This window comes from Gymnodraco acuticeps, unplaced genomic scaffold (assembly GCF_902827175.1).
Source record: "Gymnodraco acuticeps unplaced genomic scaffold, fGymAcu1.1, whole genome shotgun sequence".
Taxonomy (NCBI): domain Eukaryota; kingdom Metazoa; phylum Chordata; class Actinopteri; order Perciformes; family Bathydraconidae; genus Gymnodraco; species Gymnodraco acuticeps.
In genome coordinates this window covers 271,777-293,903 of record NW_022990964.1, presented here as the reverse complement: position 1 = coordinate 293,903, position 22,127 = coordinate 271,777, and the positions used below count along the sequence as shown (strand labels likewise).

General features: G+C 39.6%; 2 protein-coding genes across 2 annotated transcripts in view; one reads left to right on the top strand and one right to left on the bottom strand.

Moving 5' to 3' along the window:
• Positions 1-506: 506 nt before the first annotated feature.
• ssna1 (Sjogren syndrome nuclear autoantigen 1) lies at positions 507-3,487 on the top strand. Its single transcript, XM_034235194.1, has 3 exons — positions 507-842; positions 1,672-1,871; positions 3,259-3,487. The coding sequence occupies exons 1-3, from the start codon at positions 791-793 to the stop codon at positions 3,349-3,351; spliced, it is 345 nt and encodes a 114-aa protein (XP_034091085.1). The 5' UTR covers positions 507-790; the 3' UTR covers positions 3,352-3,487.
• Positions 3,488-3,565: 78 nt separating this feature from the next.
• The window catches only part of tprn (taperin), a 31,162-nt gene continuing 12,600 nt past the window's right edge, over positions 3,566-22,127 (bottom strand). Inside the window, exons 2-4 of the mRNA XM_034235193.1 lie at positions 9,914-10,121; positions 7,861-7,985; positions 3,566-7,261 (exon numbers count right to left, since the gene is read on the bottom strand). Coding sequence (XP_034091084.1) covers positions 7,199-7,261; positions 7,861-7,985; positions 9,914-10,121 — 396 coding nt within the window. The 3' untranslated portion in view covers positions 3,566-7,198. The remainder of the gene's footprint in view (positions 7,262-7,860; positions 7,986-9,913; positions 10,122-22,127) is intronic.

Below are 22,127 nucleotides of genomic sequence, written 5' to 3'. Positions count from 1 at the left end.
CTATTTTCTATTACAAACAAATACAAGTGCCTTGACGTAATACCTTATCGCAGTCAGTGTAATGTCAATTTAAGTGTTCAAATGTCCTATATTCTGGTTGCCATTAATACACAGGTGAGGGTCTAAGTTATATTTACGCAGACACATAACATATGAATTTCCAGTCCTTGAATGCAGTTTGGTTTGCTGTTTATTGAGAGTTGTTACAAAAATGTACGATACCAAGGTTGATGAGTTGTGGTAGCTGTGAGCATCTGTCTCCTTAGAACAGTTTGCTCTCTCTATTCCTGTGTCCTGTGCTTTTTCCAGTAACCCATGACCCTATTTATACACCCTGCGCCGACAACAAACACAAACGGCTCCTACATACAGTATAATAACTATCCATAGACTGTACATAAAGGAATTATTTTATTACTAGACAATATTCACAGAATGGTCAGAAGGGGGCGCTAGGGACGCACATTAGACATGTAGCACCTAAATATAATAAGACGAAGAAGAACGAAGAAGAATCATGAAATGAGGAAGAAGCGGAAGAAGAAGAACTGCCGGCTACTTCAGTTGTCCGGGAAACCCGCCTCGTAACCCGCCTTTGAAAGCTTTTCTGCGGATAGGCGCTTTTTCTATGCGGATACATGTGTGAACCCGGGCGGATTTCACTCAGCGAAACATATGATAACCTTTGGGACACGAGAAATAAGATATAAAGTGTTTAACATTAGCATAATAAGCGGTGTGTAGCCGCGGTTGAAGCTTATAGTCAGGCGGACTTCAGCTGAAATCCAACATGAGCCAACAAGCTGCGGCTCTGCAGAACTACAACAATGAACTGGTCAAGTGTAAGTGACTTATTCATCTTTTTAATAACTCTAAATACTTATGTGTGGGATATACACTAGTCGTTTTTTAAACAACGTGATGCTGGTGACAGTTTTAACGTTGTGCAGAATTCGGAAATGCATCTCAGAGCAGGTTTTACATAAATGTAAATGTCACTTTAGGTCCAAAGAACTCACTTTGGAGTTTCACACGTGTTCAGTTATCTCTTCTCCTTGAACTGTTCTTGAAGTTTCTTTGACTGGATAGTGCTGTCCAATCTGATTAACCGTTCCAGATTATGTTCTCCAAGACCTGGAGATCAACCTTTAACCTCTTGCAAGCCCAATAGTGCAACTGAGGGCTTAAAGATATCATTGTATGACGTGGAGCAGGTTTTAAAAGAGTGTTATGTGTCGATCACCCACCTAAAAACACAAACAAATGTGTTGTTAGTTGAGAAAAACTCATGGCTGAAGTAAAACGGGCTACCTGTCAGATGCTGGTTGCAAAACACCAGGCATGTTACACACTTTCTGATTGGTTCAAATCTTGCATTGTTATGCATTGCATATAATATGAGATATCAATAAAATATGTAATTTGACGTGATTCAAACAGGGGACATCCGTTAACTTAATGATATAAAATGGTTAATAAAGGAAAAACACTCAAGGTAACTCTAAAAGAAAAAGAAAACCATATTGTTGATGAACCTGCTACTATATAATAAACCATTATTCTAAAAATCTTTGTGTGATTTAGCATTAAAAACCTCGTAATCATGCAGGATAGTCACTAAGCTGATCCAGTGAGTCTCTGGTGTAATAACCCTTCTTTTGTCTCCGTCAGGTATGGAGGACCTGTGCTCCAAGCGGGAGGAGTTGAACCGTCAGATCACGCAGGAGGAGGTGGAGAAGGACCGTCTGCAGCACGACATCCGCGTCCTCACAGAGAAGCTGAGCCGAATCAACGAGAGCCTGGCTCACAGACTCGCCGCACGCGCCAACTTCGACCAGACCATCGCAGAGACCCAGGCAGCGTACACCAAGGTGTGTGTGGGGACCAAATACTCTATCGTGGTGACTGATCTACATATGTTTCTTGTTGAGCAGCACTGAAAATACAGAAACAATCATTATGTCAATATCTATATATTTGTTTTAAGATAGACAAATATATTAGTTCTTTTAGCTGCTTGTGTCCATGAAATGTGTAATTGATAAGTAATAATTGACCAAAACATTGTTATAAAAGGTTGATATTCCCTTGGGTTTTACCTTTTCTTCTAGCTCAGTCTTTTAAAAAATCACATTTGAAGTTGAAGGGAAATATGTTCTTTAAAGACGAATCGTCAGGTTTTTTTCCCACTTAATAGAAAAACCAGTCCCCAAAGTATGCGTTTGGTTATATCAGAAATTAAATAAATACTTTCATATAGTATAATGCACATCTGTGGAGCTTGTCTTGTCGGTTTTAGAGCTGTAATGATGATACATTGATGATTTAATCATAAACAATCAAATAAATGAATTTAAAGCAACAATCCCACATACTTGCTGTTTTCAGCCTTCCAAATATGGACATTTTCTGCTTATCCATGTTTCCTTTTATTGTAAATTGAATATTTTGGTAATTTAGCCTTAGCAAATACAATGTACTGTCAATCGGAGTCCCCCAATTTGGGAAACAATTAAAGTCTAAACATAATTCAATATAATATCTGGGGCTTCCATAGCAGGGTATATGCAGGAATCCTGAAGTCAAATGTAAAACCTTTTAAGACCTTTTTTAAGACCCTTTCCATACATTTTAAGACCTCATCGCCACTTTGAGTTTTAACCGGTTACATTGGCGATCAAGCAGTGAGCGTGCGATGTCCTGTTCAGATGACGTCAAGTCCAACGGGATGCCATAAATAAACTACACAGAATCACACTACACACCTACGCAATGATTACATTCAGGCAGACTGTAGAATACAACCTCTTTTGACAATTTATATACTTATTGAAAACAAGCTACTAAATGTAACACCTTGGAAAATGCCGTTTAATACTTTTTAATAGCCTTAATTTTCGCTAAATTGATTGATCAACTTTTAATACTTTTTAAGACCCCGCGGACACCCTGCATAGGAACCCTCACGATGTTCACATGTTTATTGCTTACAGGCTTATACCGACTGCTGTCTTTCAGTACGCAATTATTTTTTCCGTGACGCACCATGATGTTGTCCTTGTACAGCAGTTTCATCTCCCCACTTACTGACGCTGAACTCCCGGCGCTCTCCCACTAATCACTGCAAAGAAACACAGAGCTGCTCTTATTAAAGAACAACAAGCAGTGCCTGGGCCCCTTCGTAATGACTTTTACAGTATATAGCACACTACCTGTACGTATCTACAGTATATTTAATGTTCTTTCTTCCACCTATAGATCTTGGAGAGCTCCCACTCTCTCCTGAGCGTCCTGAAGCAGGAGACAGGAAACCTGAGTAAAGCCACAGAGCCTCGGAGGAAGGATCACTAGTGGCCAGGAAAGGCCAAAAACTCTCTTTTGGACCACAACAGCACTTTTAACTTTATACTCCTCTTCGGACCCTTCATGAAACATCAAATTGATTTATTGTCGTACTTATTCTAATAAATGTTTCTTATCACTCCCATGACTCTTCCTTATTGGCAAAACCCAACTCACGATTAGAAGCAAATCTGTTGTTCCCCAGGAAGGAAAAGGACACGTATTTACATTTGTTCAAGTGTTCTATTTATTGAGCTTTCATTTGTACAAGTATGACATCACTTTTTTGTTTTATTTGCCCAAATCGTTGACAATAATTACAGTAAGCACATCTGCTGCGATGGAGATTTACAGACGAGGGGGGAAAGTAAACGAGAAGATGGAGAAGCTTCTACCACAGAGGCGCTACAGTGTGACCAACAAACTGCTCAGGAGGCAGATAGCAAACACATGTACACTTCAGAGGTTCCAATAGTGGTCAAAAGAAAAGTCCTCGCCGGGATTATTTTAGACGATCAGTGGGGATTCCCAAAATTCACTTCCTTCAGTCCAAGGAAAGTTTCCCACAATAAGTGGACGTCCTCTTTTGGGTGTTGGACATTGAAGGCAGCAGTCAGCACAGATGGATCCACAGGTGTGTCGTCATGTGACTGTTAGCACCACAGCAGGTCCAAGTGAGGCCAAATTCAATTTAAAGAACCATACCAGTGTGTTTACAGATCATGTGACCACTTTGGCTGATTGCGTTTTCTCCCTTGATTCAAGCAGCCATTGGTTTCCATTCATTTCCTCGTGGTATGAACATGTATTAGTAGACTTCTGAGTTGTGGAATCCATCAACCAGAACATCAAGTCTGCATTGAGTTTTGACAGTTACACTGTAGTGACCTTACATTATGCTAATGAATGATAGTAATGTAGTTTAAGGGCAGGATATTGAACGTTAACATCATTTTGTGAGGGATTGGAATATGTCTTTGGCATTGAGTAAAGAGAACAGAATGCTTTTTCAGATTCCTCATCTTGTTTCAAGATCATTTGTTATTCTTGCATGCCAGAGGGCGAAACAAAAAGGAGAACATTCTTGATGAATGGAAGTAAATGGAAGCCACGTTTCACAACAGCGAGACTATATCAAAACACTTTTTTACAAACTCAAAAAACTTGAGTTTGAAACCTTGCTTTTAAAAATATTTGCCCAAAAACAGTCCTCGCACAAAGACAATGAGACAATGCTCACCTTCACAAGTTAAGAGACAGTTGTTTATGAGGCAGTGGCCGTTTCTCAATTGCGAGGATGCTTGCTTGTCTTCCGAGTCACTTCCTTCAGAAGCTAGGCAAGAATCCTTCCTGGCATTCGGAAAATTAAGAGTGGAACAGGCTAGCAAGTGTGCAGGTGTGCGTCATATGAGAGGCCCCGCCTTACATTTTCCGCCACAGATTTGGGGAAATTGGTCCGTGCGCAAAGCATTGTGGGGATTTGAAGGACGCGAAGTCTACCCATGTGCAGCCTCGAAATTACCCCCAAACCAAGGACGCGGCCTCAGTGGAATTCCAAGTATGCTGGAGATTGGAACAGTGCTTCGGCGGCAATCGATGACGTAGTATCCTTGAAATATTGGCTTGGAAGCCAAAATCCTCGCGATTGAGAAACGGCCAGTGTCTTTAATCTGATGTTTTGATATAGTCACCTTTTGTTGAACACGGCCCGTTTACTTTAATTCATTAAGATGTTCTCACATTTTGGACTTTTTGTCATCAAGAATTCAATTTGAAACAAGTTGATATTTTGTTAGTCATTATGGGGGTATACTTTTAAGCTTCTAGTAGATTTTCATACCGTATAAAAATGGAAATCAATGGATACCTTTTTCGGTTAAGAAATACATTCAAACTCTTAAACCACAGTGGCACGGTTTGCTCAATAGTAAAGTATATTGGATTTGTAATAAAATGGGCTAAAACTTGCAAAATCACTGGTATGGTCTTTGAATGATCAGCTCAACTAACCAAAAAACAGATTTTAGGCCAAACATGAGGCCCTCATCTGTGTGGATCGCTACAATTTGTGGTCCGAGAGACAAGGACAACAATCATAAGACTTGATGTTGCAAGGCTGCGGCAAACAGTAAAACGAGTGGTCATGGCATTCATCGGCAGTGCATTCATCGCATCCAATTGAAGAGTTGTATTCCAATTCTATTCTAAAAATGTTTTCTGCCTTACCCATGTACTGTATCTCACATACAATCACTGGGTGCAGAATAACAGGTGTAAAAAGTGGCTTTTGTTTGGAAACAAAACTCTTCAACTAGACTTCTTTTAAGTGCACATATCCTCTGTCGCCTTCTCATGAGGTGCAAAACGAGGCTAAAAGCAAGACAGTGCAAAGACATTAAACATCCAAGACTCCAGACAAAACAGAGAATTCCTACAATTCCTCAGACAAAGACGAAACGTCTCCTAACAGCACAAACCTTCGAGGACTGAACAAATGTCATCTGATTGGAGAAATGAAAGAAAAAGGACGAGAGTAAGAAATAAATCTTATGAAAACTGTACAACAATACTGGCCGAGGGACGGGAGCAGAACGAATGTGAGGCCGTTACAGCAACACTTTAATCACTTGGCATTATGCGTTAAAAAAAATCTGGAAACATGGTGCATTCTTATATATAAAAAACAATCTTAATTAAAAAAAAAATCATTTCATATCCTTTCAAAACACACTCGCTCTCACAAACATGCCATATTATGAATGATCATAAGGACCGATTTCTTCCTCCGTGGAATGTGAAAGTACATGAGGTCCGACTGGAAAACAACAAAAAAAAACGTCCGTCCGCACCGGCAGATATCTTTACAAAAGTGGTTTTGTACATGAGCAGGTCTCTGACATGCAAACTTCAACTGTAAGCGGGGAATAAATACACGAGAAGCCAGGATAAAAAGTTGGCCAACAGCTTTTTTTAAACGGGACGCAGACACCTTGATATACGGAAACATTCTACAGTATGATGATCTTCATTTCGTCACCGGACGTACAGACATTATTGGCCAAGGTCACTTTTTTTCAAGCGTGTAATCATGGGGTGCATAATTCCCGAATGGGGGAAAATGTGTTGAAGTTTGCTTGCTGTTAAGACTCTTCTGCTGCAGCTTCAATACAGCATAGTTTGCCAGAAGACATACAAAAACTAAAAAGGCATACGGAAGCTTTACAGTACAACCAAGCTTGTTGGCTGAAATCAACACATGCAGGTACAAAAACAAAACAATTGTGGCACCCTTTTGCAATTTTTTTGTGTGTTTTTGTGTGTTTGAGTGTGCCGGCGATCTACACAAGCAGACGTGTCCTCGACGTCCTAAATGACATGTTTCCATGCTAACACTGTTCCCGTGGCGACACCTACATGTGGGCACTGGCGGCCTCCTGTTCTCTGTAAGGAGTTTGGTCCCTTGCTTTTAAGCTCCCAAAAACCGGAGGCAAACGTTGAAGACTTGGAAGCAGATAATGACAGGAGGGGGGGGGGGGGGGGGTTTGGAGAGGCCAGTCTAGATAGATTTCAATTTTGTGAGGGACGACGAGGACAGATCAACCGTCCGGGATCGCAGGGTAAAGACAGTCCAGCTGCTTTGTTTTTTCAATGTGTTTGGTCAGGAGGAAGGTGGGAATCGAAACCTGGCAAATCTGCTCTGATATGCGGTTGATAACGTGGCATGTGGCGGTTCCGCGGCAGGAAATCAGCCCAAAAACAGAATAACGAAATACTGTGTTGCCTGTGAGATCAGGACGATGTGCTTAGAGGCTGGTCCCACAGCTGTGATGCTACTGGACAGCTGTTGGTCCGCTGATCAGAAGTAAAGAGCCGGCTCGCTGCTGTAATCCGACAGAGAGGAGTTGTCTGCGGGGGTCAGCTGAGGAGGAGAGATATCATGTTGTCATTATTTTAAACCTTTTAATATTCCTTTTTTATGGCCATATACTTATACAACTCTCTGCTATATAACATGTGCAATATCATTATTATTAATAATGTTCTATTATAACGTGCAATTACGTACCTGCCACTGCGTTTTTTTTACTGCTCGTCACTGTACAGTTTGACATTAATTCTTTGACTGTCTATGTTTCTTTAATTGCTCTTTTCACAGCACTGATAGTGTACAGTTGTTTTATTATGCTGCTGTGTTTATTGTATTTTTGTAACTCTGGCACAACAATTTCTTTCAGGATAAATAAAGTCCTATCTTATCTTCTCTCTTATCTTACATAGAAATGTATTGAAGCGGTTGTATTACAATATACTTGACTGTTAAGTGAGATACCGTTTATTTAGTCAGAGGCTTTGAGTTGTGTGTGTTTTTAATTAACCTCAGAACTTAATATAAGATTACCTGTAAAATGATTGAAAGGCCAAAATAGAGACAGACCCTTAAGGAGGAAAATGTCCCCAGTGAAACACATGTTCTATTGTCTTAATGATTCATTTGTTATATTGAAACCCCTCTCTCACCATCACTTCCTCCGTCATCTGAGTCGTCTGGGAGCCGTTCTCCTCCTGGTAAACACTGTCTTCATGTTTGTGCTCCTGCCAGGCGCTGAAGTCCACAGAGTGCTTGGGAATGTAACTCGAAAGGTCTGCACACAACAATAAGACATGATGTGTTACTGACATGTTGTTGTTGCCTCTGTTAAAACTTCATTTATATTAATGTGTTGGCGAAATTACCATTTAATGAGATATTATTGAGTCATTTTTGACGGATAGAGAATGAAAATGGAAACAGAAATAGCTCTGAAACTGTATCACACACTTTTTATTAAATGCTGTTCACACTTTGTCCAGTAGAGGTCTCTGTCATCATATCTAATGTTGTGTGTACTCTTTCATCAGGAGGGATGCTGCTATAATAAAGAAGCAGTGTCCTCATCAGGCTACTTCCTGTTTCTATTACTTTACTCAGAAGCAAACATTTATTTCACAACATAACACCTTTGCAATGCAGGTGCTAAGGGGCGGGCTGCTTCATGTAAACTCACTACAAATACTATAATAAAGTAAAACAGTATCTGTGTTTACTTATTGCAAGATCCAACATATCTATCATTAAACCATTTAGGAGTGGTGTCATTTAAGTTTCCAATGCCGGCTTGCGTATCTTTTTATTTGGTCATTATTGGCTGGTAGTTAGGGGGTAAATAATAAATCTTGATTTCATCCTTCATAAAACTGAAGTGACTTATTGGTTGTTTGTCTGGTAAACACAACATGTCCCCAACTGACCTTCTATCATATTACTATTATTATTCTTATGTCTCTGGGTCATAATAAAGGTACAATATAATGTTGTCTTGCGGCACATTTCTCCTTCAGATGTTGTTGATCGTGCTGTCTATGGTTATTTTGGTTCTTCTTTATCTATTTTTACCACTGTATAAAATTGTCCTATCCATATTTTGTCTTGCTAGTGCTTCTGATTTTATATTTCTTAACTACTACATCCTGTGCTCAGGCAGGCCCTTCTGTACCATGTCTTCCCGGACAAACAGACTCAAATTCATTTTTTCCTCAGGGCCATATGTGCACTAAACGCTGCTAATATTTAAATGATATAAGCCTTCCGTGCAATACGAGGGGAATCGTGCAATTTCATTTATTATTTATTTATGTACATATTCCCTATCATGTCTATTTAAGTCCCATTTGTTGTTTTTTATAGTGTCTTGTTGTTTTCATATTGTCTTGTTGTCGCGTGTTGGCACCTTGAGTTCATTGTAATTTCGTTGTACCTGTACAATGACAAATTAAAGATCTATCTATCTAAAGGAGGTAATGTGTTTAGCTTGTTTCTCAGCGGGATTATGGAAAAAACACTGGCCTGATTTTCATGAAACTTGGGCATAAGCCTAGAAATAACCTATAAGATTTCGGAGCCGATACAAATCACGATGCAGATAGACAATTATTCTTCCTTTTCGTTATATGCCGTTTGGTCTTGGTGGAGGTTTGAGCTCTCCGAGTGCCCCTTCTATTTTAGTTGGTTTTACTTGATCTAATCTGTCCTAGAAAAAAAATGTTTTAAACACAATTTGTATTTATATACCCATAGAAAGATGAAAGCTGGTGGGATGTCAACAAGGGAAATTGTTAATCCTCTGAGGAGCATGAATGTGCTTAAATGTAATAACAATGATGCCCGCAAATGTAGATGTTTGTGTATAACAAGTAGAACTTTCAGAGAGTTACCAGTTAAAACTTGTTATAGGGTTCACCCTCTGTGGACCATGACAATCAGCAGGGACATTAAAGAGTCACTTAGCCATGGGACTTCAAGATACCTTGTTGTGGTCTAGCTTTAGACTACTAGAATATAGAAATAGAGAGTTTTGCTTCAGAGGTAAATTGAGAGGGCTGCCATTCATTAGGGATCATCCTATGGGGACCATGAATATTTATATTTGCAGGGAATTTCCCAGGAACATTTTTATTCTGCTAAAACTGGACATCTAACCTGCATGTCTACCACAAAAACATCAAATGACCCAAACATTTCATTTGTTCTCACCATTACTGTTGTTGCTGTGCGTTGGGGAGATGGAGAAGCTGGGTCGGGGGATGTGGATGCGTCCCACCATGCTCGGCTGCTCGTCAGACACCTTCTCATCGTGCATCTCGTCCTCGTCTTCGTCCTCGTCCCCACTGTCCCATGCGCCGTTCTCCGACGGATACTCATACGTACTCTGGAGACTCGACTCATTGAATGAGATCTTGAGCTGCAGAAGACACAATCAGAGAAAGGAGAATTAGCGATTATCTATCAAAGTCAACACCACTTTGATTTGGCAATATTCTTTTTTTGTAGTGATAAATGTTTTGTCCTAATGATGAAAAACAACATTGAGAGAAACGAATAAAAATAGGTTAATAACATATTTTTTGTGTTGGAGACACATGACGACACTAATATCCCCTGCCCCATTTTATTTTCTCTTCATTGGCACCTTGATAAAGAAAATAAAAACTGTGACTGGCACAACTAAACTTGGGCTGGTGCCTCTTCATGATGTGGAGCGAGTATTTCATTTTCTCTTAAAATGTAGTTGGCTGAAAATAACAAAATGAGACAATAAGGTTCAGTTTTTCCTGATGAGAAAAACTGTTTTCACTAAATTATTATCCCCCCCAAACTTTGGTTAGTTTACACAGGGCAGGAGACCAATGCAATCCTCAAACTTGGTATAGTGACCTTAACATTTAAATTATTTGTCTGAAAAAAACTTAAATTTGCCCTATTATTCTTTTTGGAGTTTTCTATTTCCTGTATTGTGTAAGAATAGGGTTTTGTCTCAAAGTTCACGCCAGAACTTCATAACATAATGACATCACTATGTTACACTTACGCTTTTATTGGCTGGCATCCAACACATTATGTAACAGGCAAAGGGGCGGGACATTTCTAAGAGGTTGACCAATCACAACAGAGCCTGCCAGCTAACCAATCAGAGCAGACTGGGCTCTGGTTTCAGACAGAGCGTGAAAAGAGGGCAGTATGAAACAAATAAAGACATTTTGACCATTAAAGCATAGAAACATGTCACAGTAAAGGCATAGAATACAATAATGAACCTGAACATGAGCAGAATATGTCCTCTTAATTCACCAGCGCTATCAACAATCTTTTGGTCTTCATCAGCAGCTGGCATTAGCTCAATTGTACATTCATTATATAAAAATGTAAACATATGTACTCATATACAAGCACTGTTATCACTTGACTAAAGCTCAATACCCATGACTACTGTGGACTTTTCAAAGAACAGTTTATACAACACAGACATCACTCCTCTGCATTATACAGCGCAGTAAACATGAACAGGTTATGACTTCCTTATTGCTCTGTAATGAAACCATCTATACTGAACTCTATCACATGTCCCAGACTTTTGCTAACGCTGCAGTAACACCAATTTATCTCAACACCAACTATTAGCTCATAACTTATTCAACAGTGTTTTTAAAATGAGGTGTTTTGGAGAGCCAGCTGCAGTTTGTTTAGGCTGCATGTTCTGAACTTTACTGTACGTGTCCTCTAAAAAGGACAGGTGGTGGCCTTGCAGGAGCTCAGACCTGTGATTGGTTGTCTTAGAGCGCTCTCTGTTTGGCAACGCTTCAGTGGTTTGCAAACATGGCTCCGTGTGGCGAGAAGGGCCCTTGCACTTTGCTTCACCGTGTAATCTGACGTGAACATGGCACCAGGGACTTTGTGGTTTTAGCCAGTGAGCACGCTGACTGGCAGTTATTCTCAAAGGGGACATCTTTAGAAGAACAATTTGACAGGTTTTCCGAGAGGTTGGTGCACCAATTGACCTTTTTAAGGATAATTTCTGTAACATTCAAAGAGAAGATGGTCCAAAAAAACGTAGATTTTTTAGCATCTGTGCTCGATTTTGTTCATTGTTCTTAAAGTCAACGGGTGTTTTTAAAGTTACATTTTTTTGGGGCTTGAAATAAGATCTGTGGCTAACACAGGCGGAAAATATTTTTTTACGTTTTACTTTAAAAGAACAGTAAATACCCCTATTGTGAATTTGTAACCTTTTACGTGCTGGGTAAACATGTGGTTGAATCATTTATTGATTGAAAAGCAGTTCCTAAATTAGACTGCAGGTCTTTCTAGGACACTAAAGAAAATCACGCCTTCAGAGCTTTGTTGAGTTTAAACATGCACATTTGCAAATATTTACGATCCATCTTAAATGACGCTAAGAAGAAAGGCTTTTCTTTAAAAAAGAAAGCGTGGAGAGAATCATTGTTTGGTCATGTAACTGTGGTGTAGTTTGCCTTTAGCTTTTTACTTCTGGCTTTTTACTTGAAAAACCGTTAATGCGGGGTTCATTTCTTGCTGAAAGAAATGCATAAGTATCAGAAACATGTGTTTGCAAGGGAGCTTATTTTGTGCAATAATCCAAAACCCTAAGGAAAAATTCCATTGGCTTTTCGTTACGGTAACCAGGGCAATGCTCATTTAAAAAAAAAAGAAAAAAAGTCATCCCTACACCCTTCCATTCTGATCAAAAAAATGATTCCATTAATAGACCTCTATTTTATTTGTGTGTGATTTCATTTGGTTGTGCAGTCATGACTCTCTAGTGGCCCACACACATCTGATGGATAGTTTCAGAATGAGATGGTTTCTAATAAGCAAACGCAGCACGACAGCTCATAAAAGCTTTTATTTTTCTCCGCCGAGTTTCCATGGAGATGACCACACACACACACACACACACACACACACACACACACCACACACAAACACACACACACACCACAAAACACACACCCACACACACACACACACACACACACACACACACACACCACACACACACACACACACAGCACACACCAACACACACACACACACACACACACACACACACACACACACACACACACACACACACACACAACACACACACACACACACACACACACACACACACACACACACACACCACACACACACACACACACACACACACCACACCACACACACACACACACACACACCACACACACACCACACACACACATCACACACACACACACCACACACACACACACACACACACACACACACACACACACACACACACACACACACACACACACACACACACACACCACACACACACACACACACACACACACACACACACACACACACACAGTGTGTGTCCATGTCTTCTCAGCTGATTGCTCTTAACGTATAGTACCTGGCTCCCTCTACTCTGAAGTCCATGATCTAAATCTGCAGTAATCTCCATCACAAGGCCACAGCCAGCAACAGCTCCTCCGACTCTACACCAGTCGCAATTTAAAGGTCACCTATTGTGCAAAATCCACTTTTTCCATGTCTTTTCTACATCTCTGTGTAAAGAGATTCTGAAAGGTTCAGGAAAAAAGATTTGCTCACTTTTTGTCCTGATCCATTTATATAAAAACCTGCCTGAAAATGAGCTGATCAGATTTTGGTCACTTTATGATGTCATAACGATGTCATAACCCTAACCAAGGTAAATTCCATTAAAATGTCTGATTGGCTGGGCGAATTACAAACCACGCCCCGTAAAACTCGGAAACGTTTTTTGAAGCCGCCATTGTATTTGCTGGCATTAGCAATATTAGCATTAACATTAGCCCCGCGCACCAACGGAGAGAGAATAACTTATGGCAACACAAAAAAAAACAGATGATAGATGGATAAATAAAAGCTTTTATGAGCTGTCGTGCTGCGTTTGCTTATTAGAAACCATCTCATTCTGAAACTATCCATCAGTTAGTTCCATAGATGTTTTGTTTTTTTGTGTTGCCATAAGGTTTCGGCGTTCTGGCGATTTACTCGGAAGGCTTCAGTAGAAGCTGCTGGGAGTCCCAGCAGCTTCTACTGAAGCCAGTCCCCAACTCCGGGGACTTCCGGCCAGGGACTTCGGGTGGCAGTATACGCCGTGAAGTTGTTTGCGGCCAGCCAGTAAACCCAAATCAGAAGAAGAAGAAGTGACGTCAGCGGCTTCATTTGCCTAATCCTCCCTCAGGGAACTTATTCCGGTGTGAACGTGATCGGCTCTTAGTTCCATGGGGGAACTAAGTGCTGGGAACTAAGTGCGGCAAAGTACTTGGTGTGAAAGCGGCTATTGTGTTCTTTTCAACCAAATATCTCTCAGAGGGGAGTGGGGAGGGGCTCCTTATTTTCATCTAAAGTAACAGACAGAGAATCAGCCCTTTTAAAACAGGGCTAAAACAGAGGGGATTATGGGATGCTGCAATGATCCGTTTGGTGTTTCAAGCCAAACGCTTCAGAGACATGTTTTATATATATCTGAGACCTATGATATATTGATGAAAAAAGTATAATAGGGGACCTTTAAAAACGACATGCTTGTTTCCGTATCCTTTCTGACTTTCTAAATGGTCAAACGGTGCATGGGGAAATGGTTCTTTCATCATATTATGTGGGTCAGTGAGTCGACATGTCAGAAAGATGTGAGGACACATGGAAGCGCAATACTTCTTACTCAATAACCTGGGAATTTAACACATTTCCTTGTCCTTCTGAAGTCTTTCAAAGTGGCTCAAGATACAGACTGTACCACTCAAGTCTCATTAATATTATTGGATTGGTTTAATATTGGTTTTATATTGATTTCACACATTCAAATTAACTGAATATAGTTAAAATACTTTACTATACGAGATAAGCCCATTATATTAATTAATTATACATGATACAATAAACTTCCATCTATTTAAAAAAAGAAAGGAAGTGTTTTGACCATATTGAATTTACAGATTCAAAAGTGAGGGGTTTAGAGATGAAGGTCTGGAGTCAGTTGATAAAATACCAGCACCTATAGATTATAGACAAGGATCGCTTCATTGAATAGAAAAACACTACCCAATGGCATAGTCAACCACTCAAATAGATCTAAGCATGTGGCCATAGTGTTTTCCACCAAGGGTTATACCAGGCTATTTCATTAATATGAAGGCATTATAATTGTTCAAAAATGGATCAGATGCCAAGGCATTTTCTTGTCATATGAAAGAGAAATCGATTCCCAAGGATTAGGGTCTATAGACGAGTGTCTATATTCAGAGGACCTATAGCTTAAAGACGGGGGTCTTAAAATTATGGACTACTAGGGTCTATAGATTCCAAATGAATGTTGGTAGAGTAAAGACCAGATTTACTGATGAGGGTCTGTTTCAGAACAAGCTCTATAGATTAAAGACAAGGGTATTTAGACTCTTTGTGAGAGTTTTAAGGCTAACGCAGCGTCCACACGGCGGCGTGCGTTGAAGCTTGCCGGCGGGCGTGTCTGAAACTCGACCAACAACCAATCACATGAATCTCCCGCCCCGGACACACAAGCACGCGGTTTGATTGGCTAGAGCGTGTACTGGCTGAGCATGTACTGGCTGATGATTTGATTGGCTGACGCTTCCGCCGAAGCTTCAAAAGTTGAACATTGCTCAACTTTTGAAGCGAGCAACGCAGGCAAAGCGAAGCAACGCTCCCACAATGCAGTTCGGCAAAGCGTGACGTCACCCCATTCAAAATGAATGGGCAGAAGCGTTGAAGCTTCAACGCACGCTGCCGTGTGGACGGGCCGTCAGGACTAAGACTTGTGATAGCAGAAGTCTTTAAGATGGTGGAGAGTCTACAGTTGCCAGATAAGGGTCTATAGATTCAGAATGAGCTTCTATAGATTTATAAAACATGATATGGTCTAAGGACAGTCTATGCTTCAGGATTAGGGTAGTTACTATACTAAGGACAAGGGTCCATAGACGACTGATTAAGGATCTATCGATTATGGACAAAGATCTTTGATCGATCCCCAATTTCTCTACCAACTTTTATGGAATCATTTCCTCCACTGGACCTTCCTTATTGTGCTTTGATGATGTAATAGCTGCCTAATATCTGATTAAGGTTAATAAAAAGTCATTAAAATCCAAACGCAGATAATGATATCAGTAATAAGGCTGTGTTGTTTTGCTTTCAAATGGGTCTTTGTGTCATGTCAGAGGGTAAACTCCACATCACCAGGAAGGAGCTGTCATCCAAGGAGGAACTTTACACCCACCGATCCACGAAGAAGGAATTATGAGGGGGTTTTTGTATGCCTTGATTTCTTGTTACATATTTAATAAGCTTTATGTGAGCCAGAGATCCAAGATTTCCAATTCCAAAGACTGCTGCTCTGTAATTGTTGGGTACATGACAATGAATAACCTGAAACTTGAGTCGGCAGTGTGGTGTAGGACGAGGGTTTAGAGAACAGTCTGTAAACCCTGTGAACTAAACAAGGGGCCTTTATAAGAGTAACCTTTCAACCAATTACTCACTAATGTTACCTAATGAGAAGTACTACTCAGTGTGGGTTTTCCGGGTTATTACACATGTCACAATGCCTACAGTAATTTTACGTTTCGTCCTCTAATTTCTCAAGGTTTGGAAAGGAGGTATTTTAATTAAATACCATCAACCTTTTTTTACGATAACAAAGATGTCTCGTTATTTGAGAAGATGGAGTAGAAATAAATGCGATGATTTGAGAAAGGAAATCATCAAAGTTCCCTCCAATGAAACTAAATTCACTTTTAGTTACAAAATATTCCAGATGTAGGTTTCTTTCAATACTGACCAAACTATGAGTAGCAATTCCTGACAGATCTCACTCTCCAGTCACTGGATTGTCAACAAAACAGCCAGACTAGCTTCCCACATAAATATGCAGCCATAGTAACAGATACAGGCTATATGTTACTATCCAAACAAAGAGCCTTCAGTCCCAGTAGTGCTTATTTTTAGCCCCAAAACCTGTGTTGAATCTTACACCACAGAAAAAGCATTTCCTTGCTAAACTGCCATCCTGTCTTAGAGGAAGTATCTGGATGACAGAAGCGAGTCTATCAATAAATCACGCTAGCCGCTGGGCTCGTTTCCTCTTCAACTGTCTTTCACTTTTCTTTTTTGTCTCGTCTAGCAGCACTCTTCTCCCAATAGACTCCTTTGAAATGCCTTAGTGCATGTCCTCTCTCTTAGTTAGCGGCAGCAAGGATACAACTTATAGAAGGAGAAACAAAAAAATGGGGTTAATAGAACTGGGATCTTTGTGTATCCCAGCCTGCTGCTTCTCGTGCTTGAGCGTCGGTGGTGGGTCTTTTTCATGTCAGTGATAAAAGCCTGCATCATGGAGGCAGAAGTGATTGGTCTTCTGTCCTCGGGCTGTGGGACGAGCCAACAGGGGCCCGAATCAGGCCCACTGTCCTTCTCATTCATCACCACAGGGTACTCAGACCGAACTGCGCCAATGACAGGCCACCGACTGGCTCATTATTCTGGTATTGTTTTATTTGTATCAAAGACTGACTGTGTATCACAGTATGTGTGAGTGTGCTTGCTTTAAAATAAATGTAAATCCTTAACATTAAAACACTATTATCTATCCGACGCAACTTCAGGTTGGAACATTTCTGGCAAATGTTCTGGCTTAATTTAGTAGTGATAGCGAAGAGAAACAGGGAATGCAGGTAAAGAGATTTTGGAAATGAAATGTAGCTTTTATTTTGAGATTGCAATGTCTTAATAAAGGAATGTCTTACTTTTGTTTTAAGACGTTTTGTAATCAATAAAGCACTATTTAATATTATTAAATGTCATTGGTCTAGTGTTAAAGCAGCATAAGTAAATTAAAGTAAATATTTGTATTTAATTGCTTTTCATTCGTCACAAAACCCAATTTCCTCCGAGATAAATAAAGTATCTGATTATAACCCAAAACCTAAAAAAGAAACCCATAATGAACTCCTTTAAAAATATGTAATCGATTTTTTCTTTTAATACCAATACACCACTATCAATACATATACATGTAATATAATGTAGAACAATATGCCCATTTTATTTTATATTTTAAGACTTTAACTTCTTACGTCTATATAAATATTTGTATTTAATTTATTTCTATTTTCATTAGTTTTCATTCAGAAATGGAGCAACTGTCACAAAACTCAAATCCCTCAGAGATAAATAAAGTATCCGATTGTGATTATAACCCAAAAAGGAAACCCTAATGATAAAATATTATTAGTAATGATCCACATGAAGCCTGAAGGTAAGAAGGACATGAAATAAATTCACACTAAATGAAAGAAAGAAACAAATCCTCTTAACAGTTACACCTTTTAGGAAGCTAGTATAATCATTTCTTATTTGCTTTCTCTAGAAATAGGGGTTTTGGAGTGGAATACAAAAGGTAAAGCGCACTTGTTAGGCCTGCGGTTTGCTGCTGAGTCAGAAACTTCTGCAGCAAACCAGACTGAGACATCCGACAGAGGAAGACGCTGAGTTGAGTAAATAACACTGCGTTTCCTTTTAGCTGTTTGCATGTTGTGAATGAGGCATGGGGGAGTCAGACAAAAGGAGAAGTGAGGGAGAGAGGAAGTCAACAGATGAGATTATGTCTCCATGAATGGACCTCGGCCAACAGGCGAACATAGGAGCAGCGCCAGGAATTTTTTCCAGGCCACCCGGCATGGTGTGTCCTCGTTTGGTGAAAAGTGGTTCCTACTGAATGGACACACACACACACACATACAAACAAACACACACAGATAGCTCCCTGGTCGTGCAGCTGATCGTGTTGGACTCTAAACCTGCTGAGGTATAGTGCCGCTGACACACAATAGCGCGGCTCTTGGTAACAACTGAAGGTGCTGCATCAAGTGAGCGTTTGTGAACATGATGTGTGTCTGACTGGGTGTGTATCTCTTCAAATGTGTTTCTACATTCATCTCAGTGGGGCCAGATGGCTTAGGGCGTTGTGTGGATGGTCATGTTGGTAATGGGCGTGCACCTGCTCGTATACAGCATATAGGCAGGGTTAATGGTTGGTCAATTTGTACTTGTCTCAATACAATAACTGTTATTTATAAGCAGCTATCAGTTCCACATTGTTACAGTGCATATGTAACTCTCTCTCTCAGATATAGAAGTAAGTAAGCCATTCTACATCCGTCAGCATCAAAGAAAAACCCAATGCGTCTAAGACTGAGTTGCCCCGATCATATTTAGTTTTGCCGTAGATACTCATTGCCGATTATTTCGACCCAAATGTATCTCCCAAAGTCAACAATCAACAACTGACCCTGTTGTCGTCATCTAAAGTGTTAATTTGCATAACAGCGTACACTTGAAATGACAAGGAAATAAATGATTGCATTTGGATTCAAATATTTGCTTCAATAGTAAAACAAATAGACCTTGATTTAAAAATACAACAAACATCATGTAAGCAAGAATAGACTTGATTCATTCTTAATTTAGACTATGATTTATAATCTATCTGTGATGCAATACAAATATTAGATTTAAAACTAAATATATCTTGTCTGTTATTTTTGGGTGCCATTTTAAGAGCTTTTGACATATTTTGATGATTATATAGATAATAGAGTGCCCACAAGACATCTAAACAGTCTGTACCTATGATAAGAGTTCACCTCCAGCCAGGTAGATAATACTAGATCAGCATTACAATGAATCTGCTGAGTGGTTTAGCTGCAGCTGCATTAGCAGGAGGGATAATAAAGCCTACATGTATCCAAACAAAGCACGTGGTGTACCTCTCCACTGTGCTGGTAAATTAGGATAACTAGTCTGAACCGGAGGACCTCATTTTGGGAGGCTTAGTGTGTCGGGTGGATGATTAGTGATCAGAAGGAGAGGATGTCACATTTCAAAAGTCTTCTCTCTTTTGATCCATTTTTTATTTTGACCTACATTTAAGACATGACGGAAACTCTTCCAATGAACTTGCTAAACCATTAGAATAAAATAGAAAATCAGACATGTTGGGTACTCACTGTTTGCTTATACTTAGAGAAAATCAGTATAAATTTGACCTCCATGATAAAATATGGCCAAGATGTGTTTTGCCTAGTTTAGCATTAACCACAGGTGGAAAGTGCTAGAATAGCTTCGTCAGAGATGAACAAATAAGATATTAAAGGTAGGGTAGGTAAGAATGGAGAAACCAGCTCGAGTGCGCTAGAATTTGAAAGTACGCAGCCGAATAAAATCTGCCCCTTCCTTCAGACTTCCTTACAGAGCCCCTCCTCCAACACACAAGACCAATGAGGGCACGAGGTAAGTTTGTGCACAGATGGAAGGCTGACAGGCAGGTAGGCCATCCAGTTATTGTAGCCGGGCCGGCTCAGATGATTGGTCGTGCTTTTTACAGCGCCACGGCTTCCACAGATGATTTTATGTATTTATTGTCAAAGCATTTAATGTATTCATTGCTATCGGGATGTTAAGAGCATTCCATGGAATATAACAAAAAGTGTTTCTGAAGTGAGTTACCTACCGCACCTTTAAGTCTGGGCCAAAAGTGTCCGAGGCCCTGCCCTCCTTTACCCACAAACAGTCACTCAAAGAGACACTAAATCTTAACATGACCACAAAGAAACTTCAAACAACTATAAAGAGAGACAAACAACAAAGAAAGCATCTTGGAAAAGTGACAAGAGTGCAAAGGCAACATCTTATATTTTACAACAAACCAGCATGGTAAATACATCTTCATCAATAAAACTAATTCCAAGTCATTGCCTTTTGTCTTCAACTCGGATACAGAGGTGAATGGGATTTCTACTTGGAAAAGTGACAGTCTTAACAGGGACTATTTCTTTGGTAAAACAGACAAAGATGTAATTTCAATGATAATGTGCCATTCAGCAGGAATGTATGAATACTTTTTAAATGTATTATATAGTTATTTCATTCTGAAATGGAGAACTGTCACAACACCCAATTTCCACCAAGATAAATAAAGCATTCTGTTTCTGAAGTGCTGATGTTTCCTTTTAAGACCATTTCAGGGCTATTTGCAACCAGTTTTAAAAAATTGATAACCAAATAAGTGCTTTGGTTTCCGTCAATGGAAACCACTTTTAACATAGAACTGAAACCAGACCACGCTGCAGGTGTGTGTGTGTGTGAGAGAGAGAGAGAGAAAGAGAGAAAGAGAGAAAGAGAGAAAGAGAGAGAGTGTGTGTGTGTGTGAGAGAGAGAGAGAAAGAGAGAAAGAGAGAAAGAGAGAAAGAGAGAGAGAGAGTGTGTGTGTGTGTGTGAGAGAGAGAGAGAAAGAGAGAAAGAGAGAAAGAGAGAAAGAGAGAAAGTGTGTGTGTGTGTGTGGCCTAGCATTACTATCTTTGTGGGGACCTAAATCTGTTTACATAGTCACGTGTGGGGACATAATGGAGGTCCCCAATGAGGGGACTCATTACTTTTAGGGTGAAGACTTGGTTAGGGTTAGGGTTAGGGTTAGGCATGTGTTGGTTATGGTTAAGGTTAGGATAAGTCTCCAGGAAATGCATGTAAGTCAATGTTATGTCCCCTGAAGTGATGTATACATGGTGTGTGTGTGTGTGTGTTGAGTTGCATGCTCAGTTACAGGCATCTGTCTTTAATGGTGAAGCAAAATCACAAACAAATGGATACAACAAACCGATGAACTTCGATATTATCAGACTGACGTGCAACTCCATAGTGTCATAATTACGGAACTAAAAATAGCAACCGTTTTCAGTTTCTGCGGCCTGGTTGCCTGGTAACCACTTGTTGATCATAAGGCATGGTTATAAGTACAGATGACTCATCTGGTCTATATAGTGGGAAAGAGTCCTGACACCCAGATTTACAATTAACTTGTCTTAACGTTTCTTTGTAATCATGCTTTTGGTTTGATTCCTGGTATAAAGTCTGTGGTGCAAGCTTGAGAGATGTTTAAGTTTTGTTTTATGACATATAATATAAAATAAATACTTTTCCATGTGTCATAAAAACGGCAATTGCTCTCAAGTGACAAAATAAACGACTAAACGTCATCACGCTAAGTATTTTAACAGTCACTTTAGCACTTTGTCAATTGGATTGTCTACGTTGTAATTTTATAAATATAGTATATACATATATTTTGATTTGGATTATGTTCTAGTCATGTAAATGTGGTTTCTAGGAAATATATATATAAATTACAAGGAATTAGTTTAAAGATGAAAACCTCATAAATAAAATATAAAACATGGAGAGAAAAAAACCCACTTAGAAATCAAGTTTATATCTTTGACAACACACAAAGCAATACTAATAACTCTCCGGTTAAATAGGACATTGAGTATACTTATGAGAATGAATGATGTATCTG

What these genes read in the sequence shown, in the direction of transcription:
- ssna1 (XM_034235194.1), top strand. Translation starts at nt 791, where the DNA reads ATGAGCCAACAAGCTGCGGCTCTGCAGAACTACAACAATGAACTGGTC. An exon ending in CAACAATGAACTGGTCAAGT is followed by an intron (nt 843 to 1,671) that starts GTAAGTGACTTA and finishes TGTCTCCGTCAG; the next exon opens with GTATGGAGGACCTGTGCTCC. An exon ending in CCCAGGCAGCGTACACCAAG is followed by an intron (nt 1,872 to 3,258) that starts GTGTGTGTGGGG and finishes TTCCACCTATAG; the next exon opens with ATCTTGGAGAGCTCCCACTC.